This window comes from Bubalus bubalis, chromosome 3 (assembly GCF_019923935.1).
Source record: "Bubalus bubalis isolate 160015118507 breed Murrah chromosome 3, NDDB_SH_1, whole genome shotgun sequence".
In the NCBI taxonomy this organism is placed as follows: Eukaryota; Metazoa; Chordata; class Mammalia; order Artiodactyla; family Bovidae; genus Bubalus; species Bubalus bubalis.
In genome coordinates this window covers 7,049,170-7,060,793 of record NC_059159.1, presented here as the reverse complement: position 1 = coordinate 7,060,793, position 11,624 = coordinate 7,049,170, and the positions used below count along the sequence as shown (strand labels likewise).

The window sequence follows — 11,624 nt, the reverse complement described above, 5'->3', positions numbered from 1 at the left end:
GGGAGCCAGGCCATGAGTAAGGAGTTTGTAGGCTGAACCTTTTTTCCTCAGCTAGTCAAAGTACGAGGTTTCCAGCAGGACAGAAGTAGTCAAAGCGCTAAAGCACGAGCCTAGTGGGAAGTGGGCTGAGGCTGAAGCTTTAAAATTCGAGGGATGAGAGGCTGACTGAGAGAAAGTGTGATGTTCCTCTCATCCAGAGGAAAGCTGCATTTGGGCCACAAAATGAGAGGTTCTTTTCCCCGAACCTCGTGCTGGGGCTTTGATTTTGGGTTCCCCTGCCTCGTCTAGTCAATCTGCCTTCCCCAGCTTGTCTCTCACGTCTAGGCCTCGAGCCTCCTTGTCCCCACCGAGGACCAGCTGGAAGCCATTTTGATTAAGCTCCACCAAAGAAGGAGGACAATACAGCCCCGCCCAGAGTCAGGCGCGCCCCCGCGGAGGGCCGCGTGCGCGTGTCCGCGCCTCTTCCCGCCGGCCTGGCGGGCGCCGGGGCCAGGCAGGGGCGGCGCGGGGCGGGGGTTGGGGGTGGTTATGTAAGCGTTGCGCGCTCCCGCGAGGCAGCAACCAATGAGGAGCCTCGGTGACTCGGGCTCGCGCACGCAGGGTGGGGGGAGGGAGCGCACGACGTGCGCGCGCCCTCTCCCTCCTCCACCGCTGCCGCCTCCTTCTTCTGCCGCTCCTGGTGCTGCTTGTGTGCTCGTTCCGTGCGGACCTGGTACCTCTTTTGTGAAGCGGCAGCTTGAGGAGACTCCGGCGCTCGCCATGGCGGACGAAAAGCCCAAGGTGAGCTCGGCGCCGGCCTCCGCGCCTCGCCGTGCGGCCGGGGTCACGGCGCGGGCCGGGGTCCGGCCTGAGCCCGCCGCGGGCTCCCCGCGCCTTCCCGGGCCCCCCACGGGGCGGCCGCGGCTCAGGCCCCGGCGCTCCGCGCCATTTTCCTCCCTCCCCTCTTCCTCCCTCCCGCGCGGGAGGAGGCCCCGCCGCCCTCCCCCGCCCCCGGCCGCCTCGGAGTGCGCGCCGGGCGCGAGTTGGGCGGGCGAATCGCGGACACCCGCGGGCCCACCGGCCGCGAGCGGGGCTTCTCGGGCCCGGTTGGCCGGGCGCGCGTGACGAGGGGCGTTAGGGCGCGCGGTGTCCCCACCCTCGGCGGACCCCGCGGCGGGGCGGGTGTTGCCGCCTGTGCGGTGGCGAGGAGTTCCCTCGGCCCAGGGCTTCCCCGCTCGGGGGTGGGGGCCGCAAGCTTCTGGGGACCCCTGCCCCTGGCCGCACTGGCCGGCTGAGGGCTCGGGGTGAATCAATGGGCTGCCTATGAGCTGGAAGCCGGATGCCTGTAGGGCCGTCCTCAGGGGCGCAGGGATTGGGGGATTCCCGGGGAGTATTTCCCACATTTTTTGTCAGGATGGGCAGGGGCTTTTCCCTGGGTGCCAAATAACCCTTAGCTTGCCGAGACCATGTGGTTTGGAGAAGTTGGAGGCAGATGTACGAGCAGAGAGACTTTGCAGGGCTTAACTTTTTTAACGTGAGTTTTGAGGCACCAGGCTTTTCCCTGGAGGACTAGGGCGCACACTTCTTCCTGGCACACGGGACTTTTCTTTTGGTTTGTTTTGTGACCCCCACCTCCCGCCATCCCCTTCCCTTCTGAAGTGGTTTAGGGGCTACAGAATTCTTTCTGCACTTGATTTTGGTGAACTTAAGATTTTGTCGAAATCTACAAGGAAGACTTGGAATAAAACTGTGCATTTGACTCATGACAACAGAGGGGAGTGGAGAAAAAGCTCTTAACTAAAAATAAACAAAAATGAAGCTGCTCATAGAGGCGAACAATAATAGTGGTTCTGAGTTATTACTGTTGCTTCCGAGAGAATCTAAGGATATTCCTCAGTTAGGTGTTTGTTTGTTTTTTTAATGTAGTTTGAGATTTGTTGGTAAAGTTAATTTGTTAACTTTTTAACGAGATTTGTGATGAGTTTTGAATTGCAAGCTCTAGATTCTTGTTTCTTGCATTGTGTACTCAAAGCACTTTAAAAGGAGACAGGATGCTTGTTTTTAATCGTTTTGGAGCAAAGATATATTTTGGGAGATGTCATTTTTTAAAACTCAGAATCAAAAGGGCATTGCAATAAATTGAAGAGGGTACATCTTTAAAAGTCGATCGTTGATACTGATAGTATTGGAGGTAGGCTGCTTTTCTGTTTCTGCGACAGCTATTTAATATTGTTGCTTCAGGATTTCTCATCTTTCAGATTGATTTCAGCAGCTGAAAACAGCTGTATGCTCTGTTGTCATACAGAATGAGAAACCTGTTGATTTCTGAAGTGACTTGGGCTGTTGCTTCTTCAAAAGGTGTTTGTCTTTCACATTTTCCAAATTATACTTAATTTTTTTTTTTTTTCTTCAACAGGAAGGAGTCAAGACTGAGAACAACGATCATATTAATTTGAAGGTGGCGGGGCAGGATGGTTCTGTGGTGCAGTTTAAGATTAAGAGGCATACACCACTTAGTAAACTAATGAAAGCCTATTGTGAACGACAGGTGAGGAGCTGACATGTGTACTTTCTCTGAATAAAACAGATTTTAAAAAACACAAACATTTTCTTGAGAAATAGAAACCAGCATAATATGACAATAGATTGTTTTTGGTAGAATATATATATACACTTACATATTTGACATGTCAGAGTTTTATCATACACTTGGTTTGTTGATTTTTCATGAAACCCCTTAAGATGGTTAATATACATGATTCTGGTTCTGTGCCATAATGCATTCTTGTCAGGCTCTTTTTGAACAATTTAAAATTTGTCTTGTGTTGAAACAGTTTATTTCAAGTATTTTAACCAACTTGGAAATAAATGTACGTTTAAGGACATTGCAAGTTTTCTGAATCACGTAAAATTGTAATATTTTCTTTTTACACTAATAGAGGTCAGGCGTAAACACTGCTATATTCAAGACATTTGAATTTTACTCAGAAAATAGTAAATTTTTTACATCAAGAAGAGGAAGTAGAAATCAACAGATGCTAGGAGGTAAATGTGAGCTTTAAGACAAAGAAGCTTCCTTTTGTGATGTTGAGTCTATAATACTACAAGGCAACTTTAAAGTTGACTTTTGCAAGTATAGCAGAAACTAGTAGATCAGTTAATCCAACAATAAGTATTTTTCTTGCTTTACCCTGGGTGAATAACATATAAAAGTTTGGAAAATTATTCTGTTAGATTAAAACAATTTATCTACATTGCATTGCTACTGACCTCCTAAAAATAGGTTCAAAATAAAGTTACAATCTACAAGTTTCGAGAGTTGGGAGATTGAATTCGAATTGATACTTGGGTCTCCTTTATGACATTGAAAGGCTTCTTAAAGAAACCGAAGACTTCGAGTTTGAAGCTTTAGTTTATGCCTAATTTACTTATATAACAGAATACTGTGATTATAATTTTTTATATAGGTAAGCTTTTTCATAATTCTTTACAAAGATACACCCTTCAGTGTACTTTTATTTGAAGCATTTTGGTTAAATCCTGTAACAACTAGTAAATACATACTTATTAATTATGCTAAAGAGTATCTACAATATTTTAGCAATAATACCCCTTCAAGTTACAGGGGAATTTTAAAAGGTGGAACTTTTATGTAGCACAACCTTATACAAAATAGAAACTCATGCTTAAATTTGGTAACTTTTAACAAAATTCTCTGCATATCATGCCTAACTCTTCTCTGATTACTATTAAATTTTAGCTTTCATTTAAAACTTGACTGAAAATTTTTGAACTTAGAGAAAGATACATTGAATACCCATGAGTCTACCCCTAGATTAAGTTTACATATTTATTTTTTTTTGCAAGATGCATATAAACTGGGGCATTATACTGTGTCCCAGAAAAAGTAAAGCGCATCCTCTGTATTCCAGATTTTCCTTTTATAGGGAATTGTTCTATAAGGTCAGTTAGTGGGTCAATCAAGGATTTTTTAGTTTTCCTTCTGTGTTAAAATAAATCTACTGTACTGCCCAGATTAAAGTTTTCTTTGATTTTTCTCAGTTATTAGGCATGAGATTGGGATTATATTTGACTAAACGTATTGAGGCCATTCTTACTTTGCACTAGAGGAAAAAACATTGGCAATCCATAAAGAATATAATTCTACTGTATATCCATTGGAATGCAAATAGGATTTGAAGATAGTATCCAGGAAGAATTTGGAAAGATGTTTATTCCCATTTTCCTCTTAAATGGGGGAAACCTCAAAGTTTTGAGTGACAGAAGGTCCCTGTTTACTTTGCAAGTGGTTTCTCTTGTTCTAAGGAAGAGGACTGAGTCCCTGCTTTTTAAGTGTGGTACATGTTATTTAAAAAAAAACCTCAGTATTTATCCCATCTAATTTGCAGAGCTTAAGTTTTTTGGCAGGTGAGGAAGAAGACCAAGAATTTCCTATCAAGGTTTAAATTGAATGCTCATATTTAATTTCTTATGCACTCATTTGGCATTGGATCTCCGGAGGAGTCCAAGTGAATGCCTACTAGGCATCTCAGACTAAACATGCAAAAGAGGACCCTTGATTCTTCTGTAGTGTCCCCACTCAGTAAATAGCATCATTTTACATCTAGTTGCCGAAACCTTAGGATCTTCCTTGATGATGTAACATAACTCAAAATCCATCACCCAATTGTGTTCTCTGTCTAAACTTGGCCCGGTACAGTAGCCACAAGCCGTATGTGACCGATTACCACTTGAGATGTGGCTAGTCCAAATTGAGATGTGCTGCAAAGTGTAAAATAAATGCCAGATTTTGGAGACTCAGCATGACAAAGGTTCAGTTGTTAAAATGTTAATTGTATGTCGAAGTGATAGTATTTTAATTATGCTGAGTTAAAACATTTTCATTAAGCTTTTACTTACTTTTAACTTTCTAGTGTGGCAGCTATAAAACTTAAAATTACATGTATGGCTCACACTGTATTTCTGTTTGATAGTGCTGAGCTCTCAATCATTTTTACTCTACGCTTGATTACTACCTCAGGGACTTCTCTGATTTTAAAGTGCCCTTGTTAACTCAGTTCTCTTTTTTGTTTGTTTTGATGTTTTTTTCATTGATTATTGTATTTACCTGTCTCTGCACTAAAATGTAAGCTCCATGAGCATAGGGCTGTTTTGTTCACTGTTTCTCTAGATAGATCCTGGACCAGTACTGGCTTACAGAATGTCTTCAAATGTTAGAGATTCAGACTAGTATCTCTAGAGCTTGGTTTCTAAATAAGTTTTTCATTCACATGTAGAATTAGTTTGCCCACTTTATATCAGCCACAGGTCCTTCAGCTAAATGACTGAGAGCATAGTATTCCATTTTAGTATAAATTTACCCCAACCCTAGTTGTTTTCTAGGGTGTCAAGTGGTTTCAGAGAGCCCAGAATAATTGGTTTAGTGATATATTGGTTCATTTTTGTGAAATGAAGAAGTGGGAACATATAGAGATAGCCTCACACAGCTCTTCTGGGGCACAATTAAAGCTCAATGTTGAGATTTATACATAGAAAACCAAGTACTGGTTTAGTATAAATTCATTGTTTAATTTTACATAGTTTATGGAATCTTAAAAGCCAATTTCCTGAATTTTGGACTTTTGATCTCTAGCAAAATAAAAGAGGTTTTATTGATAAGGTAAAGCATAAAAAGGTGGCAATAAAGGAGTACAATTTGCTTGTGTTCTCCTGGCCCTGCCTTTCCCCTCCCCCCTCCTTAATTTGAATGGTCACACCATTGACCTTATGTCCTTATCAGTCGATGTAGTGAGGAACACAGCATATAAAAGGTGCTTAGTGTTTTGTTGAAGCAATCGTCTCCAATCTAGTGTTTGTAAATATGTAATAGTAGTAATGGCTTGGCATTGGATTCTTGGTTGCTTTGTGTAATCACAAACCAAATTTGAAAGTCATGAGAAATGAATTAGGTTATGGCTGTCACCTACCTAGTGGGGGATTGCTTGTGTTCCTCAAGACAAGGGCTAGTCTGGAAGTGGGTGGTATGTGTCAAGACTAGAGTTTTAAAGGAAGCAGTATGTTACAGGTAGTTTTAAAGACCAATTCAGTGAATCCTTGTTGAATAAGTGAATACAGGTGTTACACGAGTGTTTGTAGAATACTTGATCTCAATATTTTTAGTCCTAGGAACTCAGTTTAATTTTCTCTTAAATATTAAAGCAAAGAGTTTGTGTAACAAGAGTTATAGTTTATAACTTGTGCATGATACAGGAATGACTTGGTGTAAGACACTTCCAAGAAAGCTGTTTTTCTAGTTAATATATTCACAGCATACCTCCAAAGATACTTTATTTTCTATCTTGTTCTCATGTGGCTGCAGTTACCAACAGCTTCACTGTTTTGCTCCTTTCCCACCCCTGTGACAGGTAGGTAATTCTTGAAGAAGTTAAACATTGGAGTCCCCTTTGCAGAAAGTTGCAGGTTTCGGATCATTTATCTCCTTAAATGCACATAAAAATTTCTTGAAGTTAAACTCTAGTAATAGAATTTATTAGTTAAGCTCTAGTAATAGAATGAAAAACACTAGAGTTTAGAGAAAGTAAAAATCACCCCAAATCACTTAACCAGTATGGAAATCTTAACATAATCCTAACTGTTTCTTTGCATTCTTATTGCATTTAAACGCTTTGTCCAGGGTTTGTCAATGAGGCAGATCAGATTCCGATTTGACGGGCAGCCAATCAATGAAACAGACACACCTGCACAGGTAAAAAATCTCTTTGTGCTAACTTGAAAACAAATGTGTCCATAATTTTCTGAGCAGCTTTGTTAACTTGTGAACTTCTAGTCGTTGGAGTATAGTTCTTTACCAGAGTTCAAAGCTATGTAAAATATGGCCAAAGGGGAGTAAAAAGAAAAAACAGGAATAAATTCACGAAGTGCCAATGGTTTTTTAATATCTACTTATCACTTAGTAAAGCTAGTAGGTCATTTTATTTTAATCCAAGTTTTCCTCTTGCAAGCATCATTTGGAAGAAGAAAATTAAAATTCGTGTCTGTTACTTCAGATTGTTGTTTTCCTTCTGTTTTCATTGCTGCAACTCTAAATCATACTCAGGGTTTCTCACAAGTGACTGATTGGCTATTGTAGCCATTTTAGCTCCTCCTGAAGTCTTGATTACATATATTTCTGAACTGAAGGAAATCTAGTGGTTGTAACTGCAAGTCTCTTGATAGCTTATGTTTCATAAGGCTGTTGATAGTAGGTCTGTTCCCAAACCCTTAATTGTTTGATCCCTTAATCTCTACATATAACCTCAGTTATTCTGTCAGTTTGTAAGGAATCGACTGGGCTACCTTCTGTAGCAGACATTTTTTGTCTTTGTTTCTTTTTACCTTCTGAAATTCAGTTTAAGACTTCCAGTTTTGGGGGAAAAAAATTGACAGCAGAAATTTAAATTGGACCCCTTGTACTTTTGAATTTATAACCCCCATAAAAAATAGGAAGTTATAAAATATGAGTGAAACAGAACATCCAGATTTTGTTTTTGTATATAATCTTCAAAAATTTCACGTCTATTTTCTGTTGGTGAGTCTCTAAGAAGCAATTATAGTGGGTAGCCACAAGGAGGAGCTGAATTCTCTTGAATGAGAGAAAAAGCTCTCCTGTATCCTTCAAAAGCGTTTAAACTTTCACTATAAAATTTAAAAACATTTCAGTAGTTTCATTTTGGTAGATAGGCTGAAGACCAGTTTTGATGGTTTTAAAAGAATTAAACCATTAATGCTGGGCTCTGATGATAATGTATTTTCTGTTTTTTGAAACTCGCACCCACCACCAAAAAGTTCTGGAACTTGTCTGTTATGCTAACTGCAAATAATTAAATCTAGGGAAGGTTTATTCACAACTGCATTTATAAAATCTTCAAATTGAATTAGGAATTGACCATTTTAGTATTTGGAATTGAATTTGTTTTAGAATAAAACTGACTCATTTTAGAATTGTTCTTCCAGTATTTATTAAGTAGCAGAATTGTATAAATTAGAACATCTTAGCAGCCAGTTTTAACAGCAGTATAATTGTTAATGCACTTAACCATTTTCTTAGATACTTTCTTTGACTCATTGAATTCTTATAACTGAATGATATTCCATTTTACAAATAGAGAATTGAGACTTAATATTTTAATACTTTAGCCCTACCTGTACTATGATTCAACTTCATTAGAAACAGTTCCTTTTGATTTCAACAAGTCTGTTTTTCCCATATGCCTTTCCTTACTTCATAGTGGTAACCACTGTTTTGTATATAGGCAAGGATATATTCCTGTTGTACACACATTTACACAAAATTAAAAATATGTATACAAATGTAATACTATATTGTATGTGATGCCTGGTTTTTAAATTTGTTTTTTAGCCTAATACTATCTCTAAGGGATATTTTCTTTTCTGCATGTGTAAATCTTACTTATTCTTTAATAATAGCTACATGGTATTTCATGTATGCATGTACCATAATTCTTAGGGTTTTTGATAATTTGATTATTTCCAGGTTTTTGCTCATCTAAACATTGCATTGAGATCCTTCATACACATCACTTTTATTTTAAGTAATGAAAGATGAGATGATTTAACTCATGGTCATACTCATTTTTTAACTTAAAACTCAGTTTTCTATAATGTTAATAAAAAGACCAAGTGAAAAATTATTCAAACCTAAGTCTAATGCTGCTTTAAGCTGTGGGACATCGGAAATAACACTGGAAGGGGTAGAACTCATTCAGGATATTTAAGTCTGATAGTTAAACATTTTAAGAACTGAGTAACCAATGGTGGGTTATTTTTTCTCATTTATGCTAGTTGGAGATGGAAGATGAAGATACAATTGATGTATTCCAGCAGCAGACAGGAGGTGTCTACTAAAAAGGGAACCTGCTACTTTACTCCAGAATTCTGTTGCTCCAGACCAAGAAGACATTCTCAATTAGAAAACCGCAATTTGGTTCCACCACATCCTGACTACTACAGTATAGTTTCTCTATTCTTTCATTTTCCCCTTCCCCATTCCTTTATTGTACATAAAGTAACTGGTGTATGTGCACAAGCATATTGCATTTTTTTTTTTAACTAAATGGCCAATGGTATGTTTTGATCGACATCAAATGGAGATGGGATGGGGAAAAATACTGATTCTGTGAAAATACCCCCTTTTCTCCATTAGTGGCATGCTCATCAGCTCTCTATCTTTATATTCCAGTAAGTTATTTTGCTCTCACTGTTTAACAAAAAAAAGAACAACATAAAAATTCTTGCATACCTTGTTCGATTGGAGAATTTTAATGTTTTTCATTTATCATTGTAAAACCAAGGACAATTTTATAACTTTTTTGTACGTAGCTGTTACATGTAGGGCAATCTGTCTTTAAGTAGGGATAAATTACTCTAAAAGAAATGAATCCTAGATAGTTTTCCCTTCAAGTCAAGCGTCTTGTTGTTTAAATAAACTTCTTGTTTAAAATGAGCTGTTTTCTTTATTCTGAGGAATATTAAATAGAAAGTTGAGGTTTAGAGGAAAACGTGACCTGAATAGGCCTGCTAAAAGTAACATTTCAAGGAAGAAATAAAGCTACTTTGCATTTCTGACAGACTAATGCAAAACAAAGAATAACAAAGTTATATAAATGACTAGCAAGGAATGCTTCAGCCTCCATTCAGAAAGTTTAGTCAGTTTCAAGTATGTAACTTTTACTAGCAAAAAATTGGGTTATAGTGTTGTGGGTTTACTCTGTAAGTATTCTTTTCTGTAACCACTACCTGAGGCAGAGTTGATTAGTACACAAAGCTAGGAAAAAGGATTTTTCTGACTCTGCTGATGTATCACACTTCACCATTCTAATCTTCATTTTGTCTCATGGTAAATACTCCCTAACCTAAAATAGAGTTTTTGTTCCTTATTTAAGGATCTTAAATGACAGAAAACATTTTTACCTATATATACATTCTTACAGCAATTAAATATGCAGATCACTACAGTTTTTAAATTCAAATGTATAGGGAAAGAAAACAACTACAGAACCAATAAATAGAATATTGGAGCTGGAAAGATGTAAAGACTAATTCTAACCCTATTTTAAATATGAGAAGGCTGAGGTCCAGAGGATAATTTGTCTCACAATTATTAATAGATGGGTATAGAACTGGGACTAGAGATTAGGTTTTCTGATGACTTAATCGAATTTTCCAATAATGGTTCTCAAGAAACAATTCCCATCCTTGCCTAAATGTGGCCTTTTGAATGAAGACCGCATGAATTATCATGCACTCTATTCTGTTGCAATGTGGTTTGTCTTACATTCCTATAGCGAATGAGCTTTCCAAGAGACAGTGGGAATTGCATAGGTTCCTGACTGTAAGTTAAATCAACTGAAGTTTTTATTTTCCTGTATGTGTAGTGTGCCAACCTGTTTTTACAATTTCTATTGTGAAATAATGTGAGAAGCCTGCCCCAAGAATTCTTAGATCAGGTAAGTACATTTCTCTTGTCCTAGGTACTATTAAGTAGTGGACTTTTGTTGTCCCCAAAGGTAAAGTTAGGATTGAAATTCAAGCCAGAGAACTTTATTAAGGAAGGATTCTTTTTAACACTTTGAAAATAAGCGAATTGTTGAAAATGCTAAAAGTAATTGTAGCATTTTAATTTTTTTTGGCTTGGGAGGAGAGGTTCAAGTGATGGGAGTTACACTGCTGTTTTGGTTAACTGTTAGGATAGTTTGCTAAACACTTTCTTGCCGTGCTTGCATATCCCACGTTTGTATCTCAGAAGTAGCATATAGTATCTAAGTGAACCCAGTCTGTATAGAGTCAGTCCTGTTTGACTCTCTGACCCCATGGATTGTAGCCCTTCAGGCTCTATCCATGGGATTTTCCAGGCAAGAATACAGGAGCGGGTTGCCTTTGTGCTCCCCAGCCATTTTCCCAACCCAGGGATTTGAACCCCAGTCTCTTGTGTCTCCTACATCGGCAGGTGGGTTCTCAACCTCTAGCGCCACCTGGGAAGACTTAATACAAGCTGCTTTTGATCTCAAAAGGTATTAGCAACTTTTCAGAAATAAGAGTATCAAGTTATTTCACGTATTATTTTTCTTTTTTATGTTTTCATGGAAATTAATTGGGTGATTAGGTTACATTGTGTCTAATAAGGGTGAGGTTGAATGGAACAGGAAGAAGTAAACAGTTCAAGGAGAAATGAGACTTGAGTCAGTGTGTAATTGTGTAGCGGATTGTGACACAAGGAGGTCTGTAAGATGATGGAATCCCAGGATTTGAGGGAGGCCCTTTGGAAAGTTTTTCCAAGGTCTTTGTGGGGGCTATGAGGGCCAGCTGTGCCACAGAGGGTTATTTTTGAGTTGGAATGATGCTGCTTTTAAATATGACTGACTGGATCATGGTTTTGCATCAGAATCCCCTGGTGAGCTTTTAAAAAATACCAGTGCCTGGGCCCTACCCTCAGAAATATATTTTCAGTGCAATATGGAACTGAGAAGCATTCTCACGACTCTTGAGAGCCAAGCACCTCATGGTAAAGATTAAATGAGATGTTTCAGCTGTCTTAACAATCCCTTCCATGTACTGAACTCTTTAAT

The 11,624-nt window shown here is 38.9% G+C and overlaps 1 protein-coding gene across 1 annotated transcript; it reads left to right on the top strand.

Annotated features, from left to right (window-relative positions):
• The first annotated feature begins 578 nt into the window (after positions 1–578).
• SUMO2 (small ubiquitin like modifier 2) lies at positions 579–9,502 on the top strand. Its single transcript, XM_025279506.3, has 4 exons — positions 579–780; positions 2,396–2,527; positions 6,674–6,745; positions 8,842–9,502. The coding sequence occupies exons 1-4, from the start codon at positions 760–762 to the stop codon at positions 8,902–8,904; spliced, it is 288 nt and encodes a 95-aa protein (XP_025135291.1). The 5' UTR covers positions 579–759; the 3' UTR covers positions 8,905–9,502.
• The last annotated feature ends 2,122 nt before the right edge of the window (positions 9,503–11,624 follow it).